Raw genomic sequence first — 27689 nt, forward strand, 5'->3', positions numbered from 1 at the left:
TCCCAGTGTTACAGGACTGTGGAATTAGGACAGAGGTTTGGGAATGCATTTGCCCTCCATATGGAGTGTGTAGAGGTGTTTCTTCTCTGTAAAATACTTAGTTAGATGGGTTTTAGGGGAAGTATCTTCTTCGTCTGTTCTAAGTGATTTTTTTGATCAATCAGATGTTGATTTTAGACAGGGGAAGCAAAAAAAAAAAAAACAGTGACAGTATTTATACTCAGTACCATTATTGTGCATATAAATTTAAAAGCAAGTGGCCTCAAACTGCAAAGAAGAAATTAACGTTAAGGTCAGGCTCCTTCTAAATTCTTCTCTTTGCACCTTATCTAGTATCGCTCAATGAAAGTTATTTAAATGGTAAAAAAACAATAGAAAACAGGAAAATAAAAAATCATACAATAAATGCCATATAGGATCCCAATGCTTTCAAATGCTGACTATTTTAACCAGCTCTGTTTGATCCACACATTTTTTGTAATATCTGAAGTTAGAGGATTTATGGTTTTTGTTACTTAATACAGTAGATATGAAAAAAATATATTTAAGAAAATGTCTTAGCATTGCAGCAAACCTTACTTGCAATTAATCCAACTCCATTAGCAAGTGATCCAATCCATGCAGTCAATCCTTTGCCTTCTCCAAAAGCATCAAGCCACTCAGTATACAGCACTCCGACAGAAAGCGGTGATCCATATGCCAGGAAATGAACCATAAAAGATGCAGCAACAATCATCCAACCCCAGCCACCATCAATGTTTTTTGAATATGTCATCCTCAGGACCTGAGGTTACAAAGTCTGCAAGGGACACCCTGTGAAAAATAAAAACATATAATTTCAATACTGATAAAATCACACACACACAAAAAAAAAAAAACACTGGCAGCGCCAGGACAAAATGAAAAAACGTACTTTAGTGTAATCCAAAGTTTAATCAACAGACTTCTTCAGAAAACAAAATGCATATCCAAGAACATCAATTTATATACAGTTAAAACTAAGTGCCCATTAACTACCCATTAAGCAATAAGACAATTAACCAATCAGACTTAAAACCATAAAAAACATTCTTCTTCTTCTTCTTTTGGCTTTTCCCAGTTAGGGGTCACCACAGCGGATCACCTGTCTGCTCATGATTGGCAGTGGAGTTTTACAGTGTCGAGTTGCCAGCCTGGCACCCAACCTTCCACAGAAGACACACACATGCATGCACTCACACCTAGGGCCAATTTAGAGTGTCCAATCCACCTACAGCATGTCTTTGGGATGTGGGAGGAAAATGGAGCACCCAGAGGAAATGCACACGACCACAGGGAGGACATGCAGACTCCACACAGAAGGCACCCCAGCTGAGGATCGAACCAGAGAACCTCTTCCTGTGAGGTGGCAACGCTAACCGCTGCACCATTGTGACCGCCCAAAACCATAAAAAATATTAAATAGTCAATTTCCTATCTATTAAAAAACACTTAATATTGACAACATCACTTAAAAGCAGGTGGGCTATCTGCAGCTAGCTTAGTTTGCCATTCTGCCTCTTTTTCTTCTACGTTGTTTTTACGGTTGCCACCTCTCTTGTCTTGGTAAATACATTCCAAAACAGTAAAAATAAATTTCTTAAAACACTCACAGTTAACTGAATGCCTAAACAAAGCATTATATTCATCCCTTGTCCTAAGTGCATAATTATGTTCTTTTATTCTTTTACAAGGGATTTTGTCAGTTTGGCTAGTTAGACTGATAAAATAACAGTTATAAAACTGCTGGCATTGTCTTAAAAATAATAGTAAATATATGTAATATTAATGCAGCTAATGAAAAGAAGAGATAAGAGCATTATAGTACACTGGTTTCATAATTTCAGACTTTACAAAACTTCAAATTTTGTCACATATAAAATGAGAACCATTAGTAAGCTGTGCTACCTCCTTTTTGTGTTTTTTTACCACATCAAATTGTTTTGATTGGCTGTTATTTTATAGTGCAAGCTCCTTGCATGCTTTACTCCACAGCAATTGTATATCTTGTTAAAGTTCAACGCTTTCTGGAATTCATAAACTCCAATGCCCTAGATCAACTTATCCACACCCCCACCAGGAGCAACAATAGCTTAGACCTAGTAATTACCAACATGAGTGACCAGTGTTCCACACCTGAAGTCAACTCCTTGTTGGTCCAATCCGACCATAAGCTTATCTCCCTTGATATCCACATCCCGCCCCCACCCCCCATTAAGGAAACCACAGTAAAAAAATTCTCCAAAGCCAACTTCATGCTTCTTAAGACAGAAGTGGTGAACTTCATGACACCCATGCAGATGGACAATACAGTTACAACTGCTGAATCCTACACAATTGCACTCTATAAGCACTTACACGAGTGCATGGATCATGCTATCCCAAACAGAACCAAGATGCTATCCTCCAAAAAAAGGAAGCCAATCTGGTGGTCCCCTGCCATAAACAAACTGTAAAACAGAAGGAAGAAACTGTTGCAAAAGAGAATAAAATCCCATGAGTGGAGGAGCTCCCTGGTCAGCCTCAGTAAGAAGCTGAGGTCCCTTATAAGATCCTCCAAAGCTAGCTGCAAAAACAAAATCACCACTAAATCCAAGGACAACCACAAAGCATTCTATAGCTATGTCAAGAATCTAGATAGCAACACCCAGATCTGCTCTGAGTTACAGCACAAAGGCACGAAAATTACAGAACCAACTGATATTGCCAACATCCTGGCAGATAGGTTCAGTGCTAACTTTACTCCCCTCTCACCCCCTAAAGGGCCCATATCTATACAGGAAGAATGCAGAGTCCCTGTAATATCAACTATGCAGGTAAAAGCTGAACTCTCTAAAGCCAAAAACACAGCATCCATGGGACTAGACAACATCTCAGGCTGCGTTTTACACAAACTTCAGAATGAACTGGCTCCTCACTTAAGCACCATGTTCAATAATAGCCTCGCATCAGGCTTTGTGCCCACTGAATGGCGCACAGCAGCAGTTATCCCACTCCACAAAGGGGGAGCCACCACTGATCCCGGGAACTATCGACCTATTAGCCTGACGAGCCTGGTCTGCAAGGCCATGGAACGTATCATCATGGAACTCATAAACAAAGACATTGGTAACCTCCAAACTCTGGATCCCACCCAGTTCGTGTTTGTGAAAGGCAGATCATGCCTCCTGAAACTGATCGACGGCTTTGAGGCAGTCACCAAAGCCGTGGATGAGGGTATGTTGGTTCACACAGCCTATCTTGACCTCGCCAAGGCTTTTGACACCATCCCCCATTCTGGAATCATAGCTAAACTCACTAAACTAGGTATAAATCCCTACATCGCAAGATGGGTTGCCAACTGGCTCACTACAGAACCCACACTGTAAAAGTTGCAGACTCCAACACTGTAAAAGTTGCAGACTCCAAATCTGACCTCAAAGCAGTGACAAGTGGAGTACCACAGGGTTCCATCCTGGGACCTCTCCTGTTTGGTATCTACTTCTCTGAAGTACAGGCTAACACAGAAGGCCTCTGGCTAATGAAGTTTGCAGATGACTGCAAACTAGGAGCCATAGTCAAGTCCCCAAATGATGTGGACATCCTACAGAAGGGCCTCACTGAGACAGATGCCTGGTGTCAGAGCCATGGCCTCAAGCTCAATGCCAAAAAGTGCAGTGTCATCCCCTTTGGTAAAAACTCTGTACCCATATACTACCACATAGGCAGCAATCTACTTAACACCAACTGCGTGATAAGACACCTTGGGACCCAGGTGGACAGTAGTCAGGCAGTCCTTCTATGTGGCACACCTCATCATAAAAGGGTTCTCATCCAGGAAAAAAGAGGTCATCATTCCCCTCTACTCGTCACTCATTAGACCCATTATAGAGTACAATACCCCTTTTGGAATGTACCTCACAAGATATCTGCAGCAGCTGGAAAGGCCACAGAAGTACCTCACAAAGAGGATTACTGGCCTCAAACAAATGCCCTACACTGACTGCCTCAAAAAACTCCAGCTTTACTCCGTAGCATATCGCCTACTCCGAGGTGATCTCTGCCTAACATATAAAGCTATGTCAAACCTAGAGCTGTTGGACATGCTACACCTAAAGAAATCCCAATCCCTCTGAGCTACATACTCTAGGGACCTAAACCTTGTCACCACAATAAACAGGACACACTGAAGATTCCTGTCCCAGAGACTTCCTATACTCTGGAACAAGCTACCCATCTATGTCTATGTCAAGTTCTTCATTAGCATTCTTCAAGGAAAATCTTGATGAGTGGATGGGAAATAGGAAATACACCCCAGGGATCACTTCTGTGTCTCTGCTGGACAGTGGCACAGGAAAATAACTTTCTTGGGTGGCGTAAGCTATGGAACCTTGCTGGCTAGGCTTATGTAGGCCCTTGGGCCGATAGCCTAGTACCTACCTATGAACCTACAAAAAGGAGCCTTCTGCTGCTAATGTCAGTTTTATACTATAGTGCATTCTTCCCTAATGCAGTCTTTTCCCCATGACTTTCCATAATAAAATACCCTGCTAGTACTCAACGGATTTGGTTTAAAACACCCCTTATACAGATCAAGCTCATAAACTTAACTAATCATTTTTTGCCATTACAATTACACAAGCAATGTTCACAGACTTCTTGACTAAAAACATGACACAAAGCAAGTTTTCACTTGTTTATACATATGCATGTATACACATGTATGGGCACAGTACATTTGGCCAGCCTTAGCATTGGTCAAAGAACTTTCCAGTGACAGAACTGATGGAATGCATTGTCTGTCAAGTGCAAGAACCATTGAAGTGTGCCAATACTGAATGCAAGGTAAGTGGGAGTAGGTAGTAATGCAGAAACTTTAATTTCTAATGAAAGTTTTGGCACTGGACTTGACCGCATATGTGCAAGTATTTGCTGCTTAGGGTTAGAGTAAGATCTAAGGAAGGGGCAAATGTGTTGGCATGCTTGTATACTGCAATGCTTGAAGTGTGTGTATATATATGTGTGTGCATCTCTTGGTTAGTGGTGGGTTGGGATTAGAACCAGGAGAACAGGTACAGTTAGGTTTAGCAAATATAAGTGTCACTATGCAGACAAATTATTTTTTCATATTTGCAGTCATTTCTTTTTTTTTTTTTTTTTTTTGCGTAACTGATTTCACTATCCCTCTTCATAAAGGTGGAAACTCCACTGACTCCTCAAACTACCGACCCATTGCCATTCTGTCCCCCTCTCCAAGATATTAGAAAAATGTATTCACTCACAGCTTCTCAATCACCTCCTCATACACGACTTACTTACCCCTACCCAACATGGATTTCGTTCTCACCACAGCACCACCACTGCCCTCCTCTCCTTCACTCATATCATTGCAGAGGCCCTAGACAACAACAAACTCATTTCCTGTCTCTTCCTAGATCTCTCCAAAGCCTTCGATACTGTCTCTCATCCTCTACTACTATCCAAACTCACAAATCTCCACCTATCCCCCTCCGCACTTGCCTGGTTTAATAGTTACTTATCTGGCAGGGAACAATCTGTCAAATGGCTCTCATCCTCCTCACCTTTCCTTCCCATCTCCAGTGGTGTTCCCCAAGGCTCCATCTTGGGACCCCTTTTAACATCTTCACCAATGATCTTTACACCTCATGTAAAGAATCCTCCCTTATTCAGTATGCCAACGACTCCACACTTATATCCATCTCAAATAATATTCCTGAACTACACTCCCTGACCCAACAGGCCCTACTATCCACTGAACAATGGCTCTCTCACAACCTATTGATCCTAAATCCCAAAAAGACCAAACTCCTACTTTTCCTTCCCCGTTCTCTTACTCATCACAAAACCTACTTTTTTATTACATCTTCTAACAATACAACTATCCAACCTAACACCCACACAAAACTCCTAGGGGTCATTATCGATGATGAACTAAAGTTCAACCTACACATACTCCAATGTATAAAAAAAACAAACCAGAAACTAGGTCTGCTATATCGGAACAAAAAATTCCTAACCCCTGAATCAAGACTTACCCTGGGCCAGGCACTCCTCCTCCCCTCCCTCTTATATGCTGCCCCAGTTCTTACCATTATCTAGGCCTCCACTCTAAACAAACTCCAACAGACTTACCATAAAATAGCCAGATTCATTATTAACTCCCAATATAACTCACACCACTGCATTTCTTTAAACTCTCTTCAATGGCTTGAACTTCCCCAACTTCTGCTATATTATCAATTTCATATGCTACACTCTATTCTTTACAAACTCTCCTTCTGTCCATCTCTATCTTCCTTAGTCTCCATCTGCATCCCATCCGGGACCCTCCGTACGTCTAAACAACAATTACTTGATATCTACCACCCAAAAAGGTCAGTAGGCAAACTACTCTACAAACACTCCCTTGCCCATACTTGGAACAAACTTCCCCTTGACTTACGTTCAATCTCCCACACCTCACACTTTAAAAATGAACTAAAAGCTTATTTTCTCAATTCCACAACCTGCCCTTGCCATGTCCCTACCTAGTATTCCTTCCCTTTATGTACCAAAGGACCATACTTAGTACCTCATTACACCCCTCTCTCCAATGTGTCTACTATACATTTGCATAATTTTATACAAACAAAAAAATGCATATTGTTGACCTATTGAACTATATCAATGTAAAATTGTTACTTAGCTTCTTTTTAATGCAACTTTAACTTTATGCATGTAACCCAACATATGTGAATCTTTTTGCTGTAACTGCTATTATATCAATATTGTTTAAAATTGTACTTGTTTAAAATGTACTACTGGAGCTTTTCTCCTCGGGTCTCCACTGAAAATGGGCCACAAGCCCAGTTGGACAAACCCGGTTAACAAATGTCAATAAATAAATAAACTTGTGTGCAAGACTGGTAGTAATGCATGCATATATACATACATATATACATGTTTCATTTTCTTTGCACTCTGTGGGCCTACCAGCCAACAGCTTTACATGTTCGATTGGCTCACATATTCTCAGCCTATTCATTTCTCACAGGGTGACAGCCAATCACATAAACATCATCCTGGTATCCATTAGGGTATTTTTTTCTATGTTGCCTAATCCCACCCCTTGGTGGTGATATGGGTTCTGCATCCCAAAAGAAGGACCACCTATGCTCTTGATATGGAGTTGTGCCTGCTCTTGATGCACCTATGCAAGGGGGGCCAGGGTAGCAAGTTGGAGGTGTCTACCCATGCCCCGGCCCCCATCAAGATTGTTCTCATGGAAATGGTTTATACCACTCCTCTACAGTGCCAAGTCACCACAAGGGGAGGAGCCCCATAACACTCCCTTCTAGGACAGCACACTGATGCAAACCACTCAGCTCTCACTCAACTCTGCCCAGCTCTTCCAGCTTCCCAAACTGCTAATTGATCCTGGGTTAGTAGAAAGATCAGTCAGGGTGTCATCACCCTGTTACAAAGAGACATGCTATGTTACTCATGCTAGTCCTACTGGGTGAAACCCATTTGCACACATTTACAGAGGAAGCAGGAAGAAATGCTGTACAAAGACTTGACTTTTAATCCCATATCAAAGATTTTACATGCATAATAACAGTTCAATGTATATAAATACACAACTACAATCAACAATATTAAGTTTTTATATGGCTCCATGATCAAATATTGCAAACTAAACCATTGTAACCCACTACACGGATAAACAAACATTGATTTAGCACAAGCACAGATGCTCACCGAAAACTAAATAAGACATTTGAACTTAGGGGGCAAGCCCCCTGCACCCATAATACGGTTGCTTTGCTCCCATACCCTTACTTAACTCCACAGCCCCCCTAATGAGGCTTTCCACTGCAGAAATCTAAAGACCATATCTTTTCAAACTACTTATTTGTGTTTTTTTAAACAAAAGCTAATTACAAACTAAGACACTGGTTCAGTAAAAAAGAAAGACTTGGTAATTAATTATTTGAATTACTTCTCATACAGGGTAAATGAAGAAATTTGTACAACAGACATTTAGTTAATGACATAGTGTTAAACATGTGTGTTTGTCCATAATCCATTAATTTAAAAAGTAGAAAAAAAGTTATACGCTCACCATAACTATGATAACTATGCATCTGTGTTGTCTATTTTCATTCTTCCTCAACAGATGGGTATCAGATCTGATCTCTGATCTGAATTGGCTGCTTTTTTTCCAGACTCTGGATCAGACTCTTGAGCTCCTCCCTTACCCATAATGCCCCTTACTACTGCTTTACCTCAGATCGAGTTTGCTGTCACTATAATCTACTCGAGCACAAGAGGTATAACAAGAAAAAGTATAGCATGGGGACTCAAACAGGAACAGTGGTTCCAAAACACAAACTTTATCAGGTCATTCCCAAAGAGAAAGTGAGGAGAAAGTGAGGAGGTTGAAGGACAGGGAGTTGAGGAAGAATGAAAATGGACAACACAGACACATAGTTACGGTGAGTACATAACTTTTACATCTGATGTTGTCATTTTCATTCATCCCTCAACGCATAGGCTAGAGTCCCCAGCTATGATAACCCTGGGTGGTCAACATGGAAGGATATTCCTAAGCACCATAAAAGCAAAGGCAGCCATCTTTCTGTTGACAATAAAGGTATAAGCATTGCACCAAGTGGCTGCAGCACAAATATCATTGGTAGAAGCTCTGGCACAGAAAGCAGCAGACATGGCCATAGTAGCGGGAGCTTTTGGGTGTCTTGTCAAAGGTAAACCTCTCAGGAAATAAGCATAAGAAATACAATCTGAAATCCATTTAGCTAGGGTGACTTTAGAAACTGGCTTTCCCAATCTGTTATAAGCAAAGGAAACAAAATTGTTCAGATTTCTGGAAATCTTCATTCTATAGAGATAAAAATGAAGCTGTCTATGTACATACAAAAGGTGAAGCATGTATTCTTCTTTACTGGAAAATTTTGGAAAGATGACTGGCAAATTTTTGACCTGATTAATGTCCGTTTCAGAAGCAATCTTTGGTAGGATAGATGATTTAGTATGTAAAGTGACTATCTATATGGAAAATTAAGTAAGGCAGTTTTGAAGAGAGTGTTTAGAGTTCAGAAACTCACCTGGCAGAAGTAAAAGCCACAAGGAAGACTGTTTTCCAAGAAAGAAATCTTGAGGTCAGATTTAGCTGAAGGCTGAAAGGGAGGTTGAGCTAAGCTTTGTAACACAACCATGAGATCTCAAGGTAGAGTTGGATCTTTAAATCAGTGGTCTAGACAGAAAAGTGCCTTTAAGAAATGCTTTACATGGTCAGGTTGAAGTTAGACGAGGTGGATAATCTCCAGTGAAATAATTAGAGATGGCTGCTAGATTAACTTTGATGGTGGAAAAACTGCACCTCCTTGAAAAATAGATACTAGGAAATCCAAAATAGCAAGAATGGGAGCAGTAAAGGAATATAATCATCTATGTTGTGACCAGATGGAGAAGCTTTTCCATTTACTCTTGTACAGTTTCCTGGTTGCAAGTTTCTGGGAAGATATTAATATTTGGTGAACTGGAGAAGAAATCCTGGACTATCTAGCCATCACTGGAACTGGAGAAACCATATGGTCAATTTGAGGCTGGAATGTCTGGGTGAGCCATCCTGAGGGATGAGATACCAGATCTGTACTGGGGTCCAGTATCCACAGAGAACATAGAAGATGAGTCCACAGGAAGGGAAACCAAACTTGCTGAGGCCAGAAAGGGGCAATGAGGATAAACTTGCTTTTGAAATGTAGGGCTTTCTGAAGAAATTTGGGGATTAGAGGTAGGGGAAGATAAGCATAAAAGGAGACTGGATGGCCAAACGTGGACTACAGCATCTCTTGGTAACTCCGCCTGAGGGGGAATTAGGTTAAAAGAATTGCTGCATTTGTTGTTAAGGGGTGAGATGAAGAGATTGCAGAAAGGTTGATCCAATCTGTGGAAGATCCTTTCCACCACTGCATAATTGAGAGACCACTCGTGAGACATCAGAATAGTTCTGCTTATCTGCTACAGAACTGGATTACCCTGGTATGTGCATTGCTACTAGAAAGCAGTTGGAAGAGATCACCCATTGCCAGACTCTCATTGCTTCTCAGCAAAGAGGGTAGGACTTGGTTCCCCCATTTGTTGTTGTACCATACTATTGACATATTATTCATCTAGATAGCAACTGTCCCTAGAGGAAGGGAGTTCTGAAAGGCCTGCAACACTAAAAGGGCATTTATATGCAGAGTGGTCTCTTCTGGGGACCACATGCCTTGAAGAGTCTGTCACAATAAATGCCCCCACCCCACCCCAATTGGGAGGCATCCAAGGTCAATGTGGCCTTGGGGGAGGAAGGATAAAGGGGCATCCCCAACAAATGTCGTTGGACTGGATTCACCAAAGTAGGGAATCCCTGCAAACCCAGGAAAGCCTTATAGGACGATTATGTGGATGTTGATGAACTGACCACTGTACTGCCATAGTCCACTGGAGAATTCATACGTGAAAGTGAGCAGTCAGTAGTAGAATAATTGCTGTAGCTATCAAACCTAAGGCATGCAGTACCAGTTTTGCCAGAGGAGGAGAATGAGATAAGATCTGACTGACATGAATTCTTAAACTATGATTTCTGTTTTGTGGTAGAAAGGCTAACTGATTGATAGAGTCCAGGCAACCTCTTATAAAGGCCAAGACTTGAACTGGCGAGCTCCTATGAAGTCCAATACTTGAACTGATGGAAGATGAGACTTGGGGAGACTGACTGTGATTCCCAGGTACTGACACAGATGGAGTAAATAATCCCTGGTTTCCTCTAGTAGATGCCTGGTTGGAGTGGCAAGGAGCCAATTATCCAAATAAGGAAACACTCTGAATTTCCACAGTCTGAGGTGAGCTGCTACCACTGCCATAAACTTGGTGAACACCCTAGGGGCTGTGGTGAGATGAAAGGGCAGGGGTCTGAACTGGTAATGACTGGTCCCCAGCCAAAAGCACAAGTACCTCCGAGAATATCTTTTAATTCTGATGTGATAGTACATATTCTGGAGGTCTATGGAGCACATCCAATTGTCCGGCAAAAGAGGGAGAATGGACTGTACCATGACCATCCAGAACTTGGAGTTCTTTACAAACTGATTCAGCTGACTGAGTTCTAGAATTGGTCTCTGGTCTCTTTTCTTTGGCACTAAAAAGAACCTTGAATAAACTCTGTGTCCTTTTTGGTCTGGTGGGACATCTTGGATGACCCTTTTGTCCAGCAGCTTTTGCATTTCTAGGGCTGCTAACTTCCATTGATTGGGTAGTACATCAGGAAGATGTTTTGTTGGTCTGGTGCAGTTTGCAAAAAAGGAATGAAATAATCTCTGCATATGATCCTTTGCATCCAAGAATCGTTTGTGATGGCTGTCCAGGGGTCTTGGTGCAAAGGCAAGCACTCCCCCCCAACTGTCTCCAGAGAAGAACAGTCAGGCAACCCTTCAGAATTCCTGAAAGGGCCTATCCAATAAAGAATCTTGGAACCCTTGGTTTGGAGGACCCCCCTCTGCCTCAAGGGCAGCACCTTCTGTTATTATTTCCCTTCTGCCTCTGGGAGAAATTACCTCACATTAATCCAGAAAAGGACCTTGGGGTTTTTGGAACCACATCTTTTTTCTGCCACATTGATTCTAGGAAAAGGATCTTTGTGGAATAGAAAAATGGATAACCATGGCAGATAAGGTCTTTCCATCCTGTTCACTCTGGGAAAGTGTGTCTTTAGCAGTGGGCCCAAACAGGAAGATTCAAAGGGAGTATTGCTGAAAGAACACGTAAAGGGTTCCGCAAAATCACACTAACGTTTCCAAGAATGTCTCCTGATGGCTATGCCTAAACCCGGAGACCTTCAACTACATGAGATATTAACCTCATAGATGCATTCAAAATGGACTAGAGGGTGGCCAGTTGCAAGGAAAAAACTTTTGCTCCTCTGCTGACATGGACCCAGGGGTAGACTTAGAGCATTCCTTAATTAAGTCCCTCTGTAATCTAGTAAAGTGTGCTAAATAATTACACGACCATGATGCATAGATGTGCTTTCCAAATCTGTCCAAAGCCCTAGACTCTCTGTTAGGGGGATGGATAGACAGCTCTGCTCAGCTACCTCTTTTTTGGTGGCAGATGCAACAACCATGGCATCTATGGGAATGCCATTACTCCAAAAGGGTCTGTCTTTGAATGGAGCTAGGACCTTATCCGTGTGACAGAGAATAGGTTCTATGATATCAGGCTCCTTCCAAGTCCAGCAAGAGACAATATCTATTAAGTCACCCATGGGGGGGGGGGTAACACAGGATGTACATGGGCTAGACCTGAAATATTCTAGGCACACTGACTCCTCCTGAGGGGGGGGGGTTCAGAGGACCAACCACCTTTTTGGTGAAGGATCCCTAGAATGTCTCTTAATGACACACCTTCTGGTGGTGACCTGGGGGACTCTCCCCTTCATCAAAATAGGTGTCTTCAGCAAAAGAGATTCCTGAGGGGTATCTAACTGTCTCCTTTTACACAGTCTCTTCCATGGAACCTCCTCAGTGGGATGGTTTGGAAAGGTATTGAAAGGGATGGGAAGGTCCTGGGCTGGAACTGCCTGGAAGCTCATATGGGTTGGCTGTCCCTGCGGAACAGGTAGGTGAGGCTCAGAAGCTAGATCTGAAGGGAGAATGGGGTTAGGATCCAAAGTAGTAAGAGTTGAGAGAGTTCTCTGGTGAGAAAATACCCTATCCACCACCTAGAAAGCAAAGAGACTAGCAGAAGCAGAGGTCAACTTCACCAGACCTGAAACTCCCAGTGCCATCGTGCCTTGACACTGCTTGGACCTCTGTTCAGAGGGAGGAGTCTGACCAGAGCTGTCCAACACTCTGAGGGGAAGCAACAGCTCTAAGACTCTTGAAGTTGAAGGCATCCCTCCAGATCACACTTTGATTCCGACACTCATCTTGCTCGGGGGGGGGGGGGGGGATCAACACCGAACAAGTCAGGGATATGGTTGGAGTCGAAGATTAAGCTATCTTCAGATCCTATGTCTCGATTCTCGAGTCACTTGGATCAGGTGGCTGCAAATTCACTGCCTGGATCAGATAAGGAGAGACGACAGGATGGGAAATTGGATGAAGGCTCGTGGATCTGATGGGAGATGGAGACAGTAAAACCCCCATCTGAATCTGAGCCCTGAAAAACTTCCTCATCATTCTATCCACATAAGCTTCACAGAGACTTTGGGAGGATTTGATGGATGAAGAGATGGAAGGAGGGCAGGACAACCTCCAAGGAGTTTCTTGAAAAAAAAGTGATCAGAGCCATGAAGATATTGGCTCTGGAGTGAACCAAGGGTTCTGGGGTTGAAGTGACTTAGCAGTAGAAGGAGTCTACTCTGAAGAAGCCAGATCCAAACATTTAGCAAGTTTGGTCAGCAGCTCTGATATTGGTGTGGATTTCAGAGAACAAGAGGGACAGTGTTTCCTATGCTCCCTTGGCTCCAAAGAAGATCTTGTGGGTTTTTTGAGGATGTTAGAGCCTCTGATGCCAAAGCAGAGGAAGAAGGAGCTGAAGCAGGAAGAAGGTCCTTAAGAACTAGCTTATTTCTTCTACTGCTAGTGGCCCTGGTATTAAATCCGGCATAAATCTTACAGGGGGAATCCAGAAGACTAGGGCCTAAACAACAATGATTCTGTGGGCAACAGAATTGGGTATCTTGTACCAACAGGAAGTGCATTTCTTACAATCAGTTGGCATCTCTGACATGGTAAAAAAGATGAGAAGGCCAAAGATAGGAAAGAAAAACATTTTTTTTTTTAAAGGGAGAAGAAACGAGTTACCAACAATGGTAACTATGACACTACCCGAACAAAAAAAGGTATGAGAGGGAAAGAAGTTACCAACAATGGCAACAGAAAATTCCCAAAAAAGGGCAGAACACGAGCTTGGTAGAAAGCCAAGCTAACTAAAGAAAAGCTGTAGGGGTGAAGGGAGGAATACAAGTAACCAGCAAGAAAGAAATAGTTAGAGGAAGAAAAATCTATCCTTTACTTACAAATAATCAACAAAAAAAGCTATCCCACAACTTGAAAGAGTGAAATCCACGTCCGAACCACTTGAGCAGCAAATGAGATCTGGGGTAAAGCTGTAGTAGAGGGCATTGAGGTTAAGGGAGGAGCTTCAGAGTCCAATCCAGAGTTTGGAAGAAAATCGTCAGAGTCAGATCTAAGATCAGATCCAATACCCATCCATTGAGGAATGAATAAAAATAGCATCAGATCTTGAGCTATTTTGAAAGCAACAAGCTTCAAAGTATTCCATGTGATACGTAATGCATGAATCAGTTTCTCAATCTCTGATGTTACTAGATATTTCTGGAACTCTAATTTAGTGTGCATGTGATGACTTCAGTTGTACTTCGCAAACAGGTTATTAGGGTATCTCACACCACAAGTTCCAGGCCAGATGAATTCACTCAGTTTAGTACACAGACTGATTTATTAAAATAAAAACATAACTTCTGCAATAAAAGTTAACAGCAAAACTTCAAACTTATGCCATTAAGAGCAAGTAACACTTCTCTGACGCCTCGGCTTTCAGAAAAGCCTTTTCAGAGTACATCTTTCTGCAAGCATACACTTAAATACATGCATTTGATCAATTAAATAATCATCCAATTAAGAATTCACTAAAAAAAGCCAACTAAAAAGGTTAACTTTTAATATTCTTTTTAACCTTCTTACATTAAATGCTTCCAAGAGAATTCCCTTTTCAAACCTCTTTGAAACATTGTATCATATTTTAAAATACATATTGCCTCCTTCCTTCTTAAATGTTCCTTAATTTTTTTCATCAGTACTAAACCTAGTATTTACTTGTTCCAAAACAGTTGCCTGTAACCCCTGTGGGTCGCCATTATGTTGTTAAAGTGCATAGCTACAGGACTCTGAAATCTTTGCTTCTTGATGTCCCTTATGTGCTCTTTTAATCTTGTAGCAAAACTTCTCTTGCTCTCTCCAATATAAAATAATCCACAAGGACATTTTAAACTATATATAACCTTTTCACTATTGCAAGTGAAGCTGCCTCTTCTATCAAATGTTCCCATTAATGCTTTCAAAACTAGAAACTATGTGTTTGCATACTGTGTAATTGTCACATGGAAAAGTTCTGTATCTCACTACATTATTGTCTATATTTTTTGGGCTCTCAAATTTTCCATGTACTAACATGTCCTTTCATGTGAAAAACAAAGTTTAACATTTTTAGGCAGAATTTTTATTTCTGTATACAGGACCAGTAATATCTAACTATTTTTTCTAAAATATTAGAAAAATTACTATACTTAGACACAAAATATAACTCACTTTCTTTTTCCGCATTATTATGTCTTGTGCTTTATTCACTTTTTTGTTCATTACTTCATTATACCCCAACCATACTTTATCTGGCTCATAGCCCCTTTCTATAAACATGTTAGCTATTTTGAACTTCCTTCTCACATTCCTTCCTGTCACTGCACAAACGTTTAACCCTGACCATTTCCCCATACGTTATTAGGGTATGCCATAGCAGAGCTATTAAAACAGATGTTTGTGACAAAAGAGAAGTTGAAAGTATGTCAATTCATCAATAAAGTTCACCCATCCAATTTTGTTTGTAGCACAGTGTGCTGAGTAACAAGTGATGTTTCAGTTACAAAGTTTGCTAATTTAACAGAGAACAGTCAAAACTGCATTCCTAGCAAACACTGCAAAATGCATCACCAGCACAAATTAAAGGTCAACTGTAGAAATAGTAAACTTATATTAACCTTATAAGTCTAGCATAACTTGGGCAAAAGGTTGATAAAGAATGTACAACAGCAAGACACTTGGTTATTCTTGAAGGGGAAAGAGTAAAGCCATAGCTCCCGTGGCTTTACTGTTACCAAGACAATAACAAGTGATTAAAAAGGTAGTCCTGAAGGCACTATGAAGAGAAGTGACAGAATGAACATTATTTCAACATGTTCATCTAAGAGCAGAAAGCAACACCATGATGTTCTTCATCTCACATTGCTGCAGTCCTTACACTTGGGTAGTCCGCTGTCCTCGGTCGGCCCGAATATCAAAGTATAAGGCTGACGTCGGTCAAGGCGCATTTGACTGACATCAGGACGTCAGGGTACAAATGCGCATGACCGACGTCATATCCACAGTCTTTTTTGCCGCATGGTCCGATGCAGAAGCAGTATTGCAAGTGCCGGTTGGCGTTCTGAAATTTTTCGTTTTCGGAGTTTCAGACCGAGTCAAAGTTGGCTAAGTACCCGTTGGGAATATTTTAGTTTTTTCTTGCCTCAGTGGTTTACCGGATGTCAGAAAAAGTGAATAATTGTATTTCTTGTGGGAAACAGATACCGCATAGAGACTATCATACTTTGTGTATTCCTTGTTTAGGGCCTGAGCACGACGTTGTTGGGTGTCGCTCTTGTGCTAGATTTAATAAGCGCACTATAAAGAGGAGATTAGATTGCGCCAGGTTAGTCTTTGGGAAGCGGTGCAATTATAAAATGCCGTCAGATGCTCCGACGCCCGCTTCTTCAAAGAAGCGCAAGGACAAAGCAGTGAAGCCTAGGCTAGAAGAACCGTCCGTACCGGACGCCGGTTCTTTAGAGGTGTTGGTGGAGTCGGTGGTTCCACCGGAGGTTTCTTTGGGATCCCAGGGAGAGACCTTGTTATTGCAGGATGTGGCCTCTCAGGAGGCAGGTCAGGGTGATGGGGCTTCTCAGGTTACTATACTCCCCTCCCTGCCTAGGGTGGTTAGGCCCTCTCCTTCTGTTTCCAAGGCTTCTCCTAGAGGCAGGCCAGGTTTAGCTTCAGTTGGTGTCACCCCTAGTTCTTCTGGAACTGTGCCCAAGAAGCATATGCTTAAAATGGCAGAAGATTTGATTACTCTGATTAGGGGTTCTTTGCCCCCTCCTGATAAGAGACCTAGGGTGGAGCCTGAGCTAGGGAGTTTTGAGCAGGCTTCGGATGTTTCAGAGTCTTCAGCTGAAGACTTGCAGGAGTACTCTCCTTATTCTGATTCTGATGTGGATGATTCTACTCCTTCTGCTTCTCCTCCTGAGGATTTTTCTTTTCAGAAACTCTTCATTCCATGAGGGAGCATTTTAAGTGGGAAGGTCAGGACTTCTCTGATTCCAGGAAAAGGCTTAGGGAATTTTTGTTTTTACCCCAGCATAGGCCTTTGGCTATACCTCCTGTTTTGGATGTAGTGGAATATGTTTTTACAGAGGCTTCTCTTAATCCTGATTCTTTGCCTCCTGCTCCTGTTAAACCGGATAGGTATTACAGGGTGCCTGAAGTTCATAAGTATCTTTTTAAGAGTCCTAGGGCAGACCCAGAAACTGTTAGCCAGGGGCCTAAAGGTGTTAAGGCTTCTGTTGTCAAGAATCCGGTTCCTGCGGATAAAGAAGCCAGGGCCTTGGATAGATGGGGAAAGAAAGTTTATACTTCTTCCACTTTAGCTATGAGGGCTTTGAATTGCCAGTTTCACATGTTAAAATACCAAAACTATCTCCTTTCACAGTTGAAGTCTAAGGTTGATGCTCTGGCGGAAGGTATTGATTGTAAAGAGTTACAAGATTTAGTACATGTTTCTGAACAAGTGGGTAAGCATTCTTTGCAATGTGGTTTTGATGCTGTACAGGCCTCGTCTAGGGTGGCTGCCACTGGGTCAGTTCTTCGCAGGCACGCCTGGCTGAGGGATCAAAATTTATCTGACCATGTTAAAACAAGGATTTTAGATGCTCCTTTACAATCTGATGTGTTGTTTGGTTCTCCTGTTGAGGCAGTTTTAAAGAAAATGGAGGACAAGGCTAAGTCTATGCAGACTGTTAAAGATTTTTTGCAGGTTCAGCCTCCAAAGTTTAGTAGAAATTGGCCTGCTAAAGGGTGGACGTATCCTTCTTATGATTCCCAGTCTAGGGGTAGATCTAGGCGTGGTAGGGGCAGAGCTCAGGGCTCTTTCAGGCCTAGAACAGGGAGTTCTCCTGCACAGTCTTCAGGTGAGGGCAGGGGTCAGTCCTTTCGTAAACAGACCCAATGACCTACCTTTTCAGCTGCCAGAGCCTTCTCGTCTGGCAGCACCTTTGGGAGGAAGGTTGGCACTTTTCAAAGAAAATTGGAGTTTAATTACCCAAGACAGATGGGTATTGGATATCATACACCAAGGTTACAGGTTTTATTTCCATACCTTGCCTCCTTTCAGAGGCATGCCAGACGTTCCTCCTCAACAAAGAATAGAGGCTCACAAGCAAATTTCTCTGTTACTTCAACTAGGGGCCATACAGCCGGTCCCTATGCCAGAAGTGGGCCTAGGATTTTATTCTCGCCTGTTCCTAGTACCAAAGAAGGGGAACACGTGGAGACCAATTTTGGATTTATCTATCCTCAACACTTATCTGGACATTCCCAAGTTCAAAATGTTGACGTTACAACAGCTTTTACCTCTGCTGGGCAAAGATCATTGGATGGTAACTTTGGATCTCAAGGAGGCTTACCTTCATGTTCCTATCAGACTAAGTTGCAGGAAGTATCTGCGTTTTCGAGCTGGGACTTCTCACTATCAGTTCTCTGCATTGCCCTTTGGCTTATCTACTGCCCAGAGTGTTCACGAAAGTTCTGGCTCCAGTGATAGCTTTCTTCAGGCTAAAAGGAATACAGATCTATCCTTATTTGGACGACTGCCTGATTCTGGCTCAAGGAAGGAAGAGCTTCTTCATCATTTGGAATATGTGATAGCAGTGCTAAGATGCCTGGGGTATTCTGTGAGCGAAATAAAGTCCAGTCTAGTACCCTCTCAGGACATGTGCTTTCTGGGTGTAAGACTGAATACAGCATCCCAGATGGCCTTTTTAACCCCGGACAAACAAAAGAGTCTTTCCCTTTACTTCCATCAACTATCTCATCAGTCCAGGCTGACTGCAAGGACAGTCCTTCAAGCCTTAGGGTTCATGGCATCTTGTATTCTGGTGCTTCCCAATGCCAAACTGCATATGAGGAAGCTGCAATGGTATCTCAAAAATGTATGGACACAGCACTGCCAGGATCTGGACACTGTCATTCAAATAATACCTTGCATTCAAAAGGAATTTTTGTGGTGGGCTCAGGAATGTCACCTAAACAAGGGACTCTCTGTGACCCGGCCAGAGGCGAGTCAGATTTTAACGACAGATGCCTCAGACAAAGCTTGGGGAGCTCATCTAAATGGAAAGTGGATACAAGACAAGTGGCCTGCCAGACTACATCTACATATCAACCTGAAGGAGATGTTAGCAGTCCAGTTTGCATTAATAGCTTTCAAGGATTTACTTCTTCCAGGGCAGGTGTTGATTCTAACAGACAACACAACTGTCATGTGGTACATCAACAAGCAAGGGGGAACACATTCTTATCCTCTATGCAGGCAAGCAATGATTTTGTGGGAGACTGCTCTCAGTTTACAGCTCAATCTTCAGGCAAGGTTTCTGCCAGGAGCACAGAACTCCTTAGCAGATGTGTTGAGCAGGCAATTATGGATCCCCACGAGTGGAAATTGGATCCTCATGTATTTCAGAAATTGACAGTGTCATGGGGAACTCCAGACATAGATCTGTTCGTTTCTCCACTAAACCATCAGCTGCCAAAGTTTTGCACAAAAGGGTTTCATCCCACAGCTTGGAAAGTGGATGCTCTTTCTTTCAATTGGAGCAATCTTCATGTGTATGCCTTTCCACCTCTGCCTCTCCTCCCAAAGGTACTTCTAAAGGTCAGACAGGACAAGCCAAGGATGATTTTAATAGCTCCAGATTGGCCTCGACAGCACTGGTACCCATTACTGAGAAGTCTGGTACGGAATCCTCCATGGCCTTTGCCTTGATTCCACACCTGTTGTCACAGGAGGACAGCCATTTGCTCAATGTCAAACTTCACTCTCTTCACCTAACAGCCTGGCATATTCTGTTTTGAACCATAGAGGGTCTCAACTTCCACAACAAGTTTTGAATGTGATTTTGGAAGCTAGAAGGCCTAGTACAAGGAAAGTGTACGCAGATAAATGGAAGAGATTTTTATTTTGGAGTGCAGCAAAGGATTTTGATGTTTCTGAGCCTAATTTAAGTGTGGCTCTTCAATATCTTACTGAGTTACTGGACAAAGGTTTGTCCTTCTCTTCTATTAAGGTTCATGCTGCAGCAATTTCAGCTCACTATGAATGTGACCCTCCTTTGTTTTCTCATCCTTTGTTCAAGCAATTTCTTAGAGGGGCAAAGAATATAAGACCCCCACGTAGAGCTCCTACTCCTGCTTGGGATCTCAATTTTGTGTTGGAGAAACTCACTCTACAACCTTTTGAGCCTGCAGCTACTTCTGAGTTGAAATATTTATCATGGAAGACTGCCTTTTTGTTGGCCATTACCTCTGCAAGAAGGGTTTCTGAATTACAGGCCCTTAGGCGGTTGAGCCTTTCTTGATTTTCCATAAGGATAGGGTATCTTTACGTACTAATCCTTCCTTTATGCCTAAGGTGGTTTCTAGTGTGGCTTTAAACCAAACTATTCATTTGCCTACTTTTTATGCAAATCCCCAAAATAAAGGGGAAAAGATTTTGCACACTTTAGATGTACACAGGCAGTTGCGATATTATTTGGACAGAACTAAAGGGTTCAGGCAGTCTCAGCAGTTGTTTGTTTCTTTTGCTTTGAGTTCTCAGGGCAAGCCTGTGTCAAAACAAACTATTTCTAAGTGGATTGGGTTTTGCATTGCTTTCTGTTATTCCCATCATGGCAAGGAGATTCCGGCTGGGATTAGGCCTCATTCCACTAGGGCTACTGCCACTTCGACAGCCTTTTTGAGGGGTGTGGCAACCAAGGATATTTTGGAGGCAGCTACTTGGAGTTCAGTGCATACTTTCTCTAGGCATTATCACCTGCCACTTTACTCTAAATCCAGGGCTGGTTTTGCCACTGCTGTTTTGCAGGGCATTTTGGCAGCTCCTGCTTCCTTGTAGTATGGCCATCCTCCCTTACCTCTGCTTTGGGATTCTACCCAAGTGTAAGGACTGCAGCAATGTGAGATGAAGAACATAGTACAGTATTGTACCTACCATAAATGTAGATGTTCGAAGATCCACATTGCTGCAGTCCAATTTACCCTCCCTCCTTCCCCTCTGTAGTTAGAGGTGGTTGTGTGGGTTGGGTTGTAAATATTGTGTATATTGTATATATTGTACATATAATTAGTGCAAGGGTGGTTGGTTGTTTGTTTGCTGTCTTTTGGTTTTGACCTTTATTTTTAGGGTCTTCTGACATCTGGGGCAAGAAAAGACTGAGGATATGACGTCGGTCATGCGCATTTGTACCCTGACGTCCTGATGTCAGTCAAATGTGCCTTGACCGACGTCAGCCTTATACTTTGATATTCGGGCCGACCGAGGACAGCGGACTACCCAAGTGTAAGGACTGCAGCAATGTGGATCTTCGAACATCTACATTTATGGTAGGTACAAAACTGTACTTTATCTTAAATGAAAGGCAAGAATGATGACAGTCTCACCATACAGAGAAACTGGTCTTCACCTTCAGTCCATGTGTAACAGAGTCAACCATGAGACTCCACATTAGGCAGAGAGCTCACGTCTGGTAATAAAATGGAAAGACATTAAACCACCCCAGAAACAATGATAAATAAAGGCTTTCACACTTACAAAGCAGCATATACCTTAGGTTTCAAATTCCAGATTAAGAGTTCTCCAAAGACTAAAAAAATATGTGTGTGCAACTGAAACCTTTGGTTTAGATAAAAAGTGACACAGTTCAGCTTTTTTATAGTATAAATGATATACACTAATTAACATTCAGAAAGTTACTTATAAGCAATATCAAATGTGCCTACCTGTCTGTGTTAACTCACCTTCTTCAAGAACACAATGCAACACTTCCAGAGTTGTACAGTATTACAGTAAACAGGTAAGAAACAACACTAGGGACTGAAACTGCACGCTAAATACAATATGTCACTGAGATAGTATTACAGCAAATGGGTAAGAAACAACACTGGGGAATGAAACTGCATGCTAAATACAATGTGTTGGGGAGATAATATTACAGTAAACAGGTAAGAAACAATACTGGGGCCTGAAACTGCAGGCATAATACAATGTGTCAGGGAGATTTACATAGTACTAACTGCTACAAAAAGCAGGTTACACATTACATAAGACAAAGTTTAACTACAGATTTATTAAGTCTGAAGTATGTTTTGCTTTTTTTTTTTAAGTTAACTTTGAAAATGAGGATTCTGAATGAATTTATCTTAGTAACTCAGAAATTTTGATTTATAAATATCCATATTTTCTTCACTTCCCTTTTTTCAAATCAAGAACACTAACTCACTCTGGGGAAGAATCTTTTAGGAATGTGTAAACCACAGTTTATTCAACAAAAATAGGTCGGAGGTCTTAAAAGCTACTACAACACGGAAGAAGTAATATTATAGCTCTGAGAGTAAAATTATTTTGTGTTTGACAGCATAATTTGCAAACATTAAAAAAAAAAGAAACCAGTTTTAGAATGATACTAAAAGAGAAATTATGATCATGACATGGAAGAGGAATTTTACGTACAGAAAACTAAGATTATTGCTGGCACATCTAAGAATTAGGAGGAGAGCTATGAGGGCTTTCTGAATTTAAAGAAGGTTCACAGGTAAATACTAGGCTAGCTGACCTTGCAAGTATTTTAAGCCTAACCATTTTTACTTTCAAAGATGACAATGAAACCCTGCACCTTGTGTTTGAGAGGTAATAAACTTAACCATTATTCCAAGGGATGAAGCATTGCTGGCAGAAACAGAGGTTCACAATTGAAAATGGACATCTAACGGGGAAGGCAACCACTGAAAAAAAAAAGATTTCTAGAACATGTAGAAGACCTCTAATAATGATTTTAGAAGTATTATGAATGTTTTTGAAGATAAAAAGTTATGGAAAGATAAAGCACTAGTTCACACCAACCTGCAAGGGTTCATTAAACTGACTGCAGTGGACAGCAACGATGAAATCAAGGGCTTTCCAACAGTTAGGTAACCTATAATCTGCACCTTCAAGTTTACTGACCTTCAAGAAAACAATCCCAGTGATTTATAAAGGGTTGTGTCACATAGTAAGCCTTATCATGTAGGGTTAACCCTTTGCTTTAACCGTGTATGATTTAGAGTCTACCCTACTCTACTGTTTATCTGCAAGCAGAAGTATCAGTGTGGATGGAGGTCCACCAGCCATGATCTGGGAAGCAGCTACTGCTAATTAGCCATGTGCACTATCAGGAAATGCCTGTGGCTACTGATTTACTCAAAACTCTGTGTAAATTACTCCACTCAGCATAAGAATTTAACTGTGCCAAAGACAGGAGTTGTCCATTGGTGTCAATGGAAGAAGCTGAGATGCAGAGGAGTACAGTAAAACAGGTGTGGGGTGGGGGGACAGTGTGAGTGTGCGTAAGAGGCAATATGTGTGCATTCGTGCAGGGGTATGGATCAGGTCAGATGACTGCGCGTGCGTGTGTGTGTGTGTGTGTGTGTGTGCCTGGGTGGTCATTATAAGTGGGTTAGTTTAGGGATTCCATGAGTCCAATCGTGTGTGGGGGTGTGATGTTGAGTGGGAATGTCTGTAATTTTGTGTGTGTGTGTGTGTGTGTGTGTGTGTGTGTGTGTGTGTGTGTGTGTGTGTGAGAAAGCGAGATAAAAAGCTGTGCCTGCGTCAGCACAATGCATGGACTGCCAGAGGACACTAATGCTGCAAAGCACTTTTAGCTTGACTGGTAGAAACACAATTCAGAGATTAGCAAATTAGCTGATAATGAAGTCTTCATTATGGTTGTTAAAGCTGCCTCTGAATAGCACTTTTAGTACTATCATAAACTGAACAAAATAGCAAAATATACAACCTCAACATACAGAATCCCAAGAATTTCAGTCTCAGAAATACAGGTGTCCTGCAAAAGTTTGAGAGTATACAACCACAAGTGAGAAAAGATTCATTGCATTAGCAATTTTCAGTTCAGTTCTATTTGTGAAACTGGGCTTATGCTTCATAAGAGCAGTGGTAAAGTTTACTGTCTTGGCCACTACTTCAGCCGACCTCACAGCTTCAACTTTAGGACATGAAAAGACAAATACCCCCAAACTGAAATTCTCATGCTCATTCTTCCTGAAAAGTGTTGTCTCTGTATATCGACCACTGATCTCAAGCCATTTTGCTCATTTCAGCTGCAGGCATGTTTTCTCCAAAGCTGTTTGACTCATTCCCTCCTTCCATCTAGTACAGCTCTTTTGAGTGTATCTTTAACTCCCAGTGGGTGTTGCTCGAGCCTTTAAAAATATGAAATTATCACTTTACAGTTCTAACAAATACTCACTGACAGAGATCAAATATCAATTCAGTTTTGTTTCCCATCATGTTTGCTATAATATAAAATATTCTGATGCATTGCATGTAGCATGGTTTTGGAATTATTAATGCAAATATGAACAAGCAATATTTCACTCCTAGATAAGCAGTAGGAGGAAACTGCAGGAATGCCTGGAAGTGCACTGGGCTGCAATGACTTTAGGCGCTAATAGGCATGGTTTACAATACAAGGCTACATTACCAATAATAGAAAAAGTAATTACCACACAGACTGCGAGACGTCACTGTCTAGGACAGACAATAAAGAATTTAAGTGCAAAATGGAATCACTGCTAGGAAACCAGACAAGAGCAAACATCTGTGCCTAAGGTTTACTACATACCATGGTGGAAAAGTAAGCAAAATAACATTATGCGCAAGTAAAAACATTTAGCATCTGTCACAAAAACTGGGAGCTACACACAAGCAGACAGCAGATCACAGTAAACTTTTAGGGCTTAACATTCCACGCTGCCAAAAAGGAATGAGTCAGAAACTCATAAAAGCAGAAATGAGCCATAGGCTGTGCTGTCTTATGACATAGTTCCATCTCAGCATTGTACACCAAGACTTTCAGCACACAGCCACATATTTGTGAAGACTGTATACAGCACAAGATGTCTGGTGTGTTGCCACTGTTTTCCTTTACAACTATAGCAAACAGCAAGGATATAGTGTTTTTATTTTTCATGATATAAATGAAAGTATATTAAATGGTCCATGGAAGAGAAGCTGCACTAAGCCGCTTTACATTTAGTGCAGTACACTAAAAACTTATCACTTGAGGGCTCCTAATTCTGTATCACATTCTAAGGTTAAGCAGGTGCTGGTCAGCTCAGCAGAAGCTAAGACTAAGTTGCTCAGCATGTTTTGAATATCCCAAACATAGTTCTTATTGTTGCTGTGTTCCCTCATTCCCAAACATAACATATCAGTGTTACAGATGCAAAACTTTGTTGATGAGCTCAGTCACAATATCAACAAAGTTTTAAGACTACTAGTTTCTCTGTTTTTTATTTGTTCCTCAACACTTGTGATGGTGAGGTTGGAACTAGACAGATTCCTGTGTTTGTTAATTTTTAACAGATACAAAATTCAATACTATAGCACAAACAAGCTGTCCCTAATGTACTTACTGGTCTTCACCTTCCAACAGCACAAGCCAGAAATAGGCACATTTTATGTATTTGCATTCTGCTAAATTACCTGGCCACTACTCTCTCTCATTTATCTTCCTAAAAGAGGTGAGCCAGGTATTAATTATTGCAAAGTTACCCTGGACACAGAAGATACTCTACTCTATATCAAATAAGGGGGAATTAGTGAAGAAGCTGTGTGTGTAAGCCATAGTCTATTTTGTAATGTTGCTTACTTATTTGCTTACTTCTGAAAAGTTAATCAGGTAAGTGAACTGATTAACTGAGAATCCTGTTCAGCTGTACCCTGAGCATCATGGGTAACAGTAAATTAAAAAGGTATGTACACTTTCAAGTTGGAAAAGTCAGTCCAATTAGCACACTGCAAGAGTTGGGAAGAAAACAGCAATACCCCCCCACAAAAAAAAGCTAAAAAGAAATTGGGAAAACTATACAAACTTCATAAAAGCCATAGCCAGTGGTCTGACACACAGGCCTAGAACCATAACAAATAAATCTTAACCAAGTAAACATCACATGCATGCCACACCACTACAGCATCAGTCATTCTCAGTTAAGGAATGCTGATCTAGCCAGACACACACACACGTGCATACACAAAGACACACACACACACACACACACACACACACACACACACACACACACACACACACACACACACACGCACACCCCTAAGTTATGTAATTGTTCAAATATTTTTTAGCCTGCCAATGTTCTAAGGAAAGACTTTTCTCTTCTGAAAAACACTTCATGCTGAAGTTATTACATGTCTATTTAAATATATGCTTATTCATTTATTAGTATATATTTCTGTGTATGTCAATGTTAATGTATTATTATGCATTTATATAAAAACTTATAAATATATATTTTAAACTATTTGGGATAGTCTCTTATTTTTGTGCATGCTTCTTAACTCTATAACTTTTGGGTACGTTTTAATTTATTTATATTTATATTCACTTTTAGTTACAGCCTGCTTCTTTAAATATGTGGGTTCAAAGTTTAATGGATGCTCTTTCTACAGTTTTGATTTAAGCCTTGCACACTTTTTTCGTCTTTACTAGCACTATCATAATCATGTACTGTAATGACATCCTGGCTATTTGTTGACATGTTATGCTGACTTTGCACCAGAAAGATGATGTTTCCCATAGCTGTTTACGTTTCCCTTCCAGCATGATAAATCTTACCTGTTAAATGATCGCTTCATTATTGGTAAGTCTGTAAATGCAGTCTAATGTTTTGAAACTAATTTGGGTAACTTAGCTAAATGGTAAAGTTATCACTAATTAAAACAAAGAACCCAATTAACTTAACACTAGTAACCTCGGGGAGGTGGAGAAGTACTGTGGTGGTTTGCAGTTTGGTGCTTCTGTCCATGGCATGCATCATCAGAACCATTCAAGAAAAAGTTATATGAATGAGGAAATTTATAATATTTGAGCAGTTGTCATGGTATTCTATAGTGGGTGGGAGCATTACACCATTGTGTTTCGGCGGACTGTTTATGGGGGTTGTAAGTGGCATACCTTTGTGGGAATTTTTTTTTTCTGATGTTGTAACTACACAGTCTTCTATTTTTATCTTCTTCCTTATTCACATCAAATGCATTTCCTTTCATTGTTATGCTACATTCAAATGCTATTTACCTCACTAAATGTGTATTTGTTACCTAACAATGGATATGCTTCACTGAAAATATTACATAACCTCACTAGTAAAAATGTAAACAGACTTGGGACATCTGATTACAGAATCCAGTAAATGCTGTCACTTCCGCCAAAAGTCAAAATTCAGTTTGTGAATTGCTACTTATCAGGATTTAGAAAAATAGTAATAATAACAGCAGTCATTAGATAAGGTATCCAACAACTGGTACAATGGGGTACTGTTAACCTCGTCTTGCAAACTTTTTTTATAGAATTTTATACTAAGTAACTATGAATATACATCTATCAATCTGATTAGTAATTCTTTTTTGTTCTGCATGTGGAAATCACTCTTCATAAGAAATCTATACAAGAAGAC

The 27689-nt window shown here is 41.0% G+C and overlaps 1 protein-coding gene across 1 annotated transcript in view; it reads right to left on the bottom strand.

Annotated features, from left to right (window-relative positions):
* Positions 1-27689, bottom strand: part of SLC16A9 (solute carrier family 16 member 9) — a 453874-nt gene that overhangs the window by 354048 nt on the left and 72137 nt on the right. Inside the window, exon 2 of the mRNA XM_044056398.1 lies at positions 580-813. Coding sequence (XP_043912333.1) covers positions 580-775 — 196 coding nt within the window. The 5' untranslated portion in view covers positions 776-813. The remainder of the gene's footprint in view (positions 1-579; positions 814-27689) is intronic.

The sequence above is a fragment of the Protopterus annectens genome, chromosome 14.part0 (assembly GCF_019279795.1).
Source record: "Protopterus annectens isolate FY-2018-M chromosome 14.part0, PAN1.0, whole genome shotgun sequence".
NCBI lineage: Eukaryota > Metazoa > Chordata > Ceratodontiformes > Protopteridae > Protopterus > Protopterus annectens.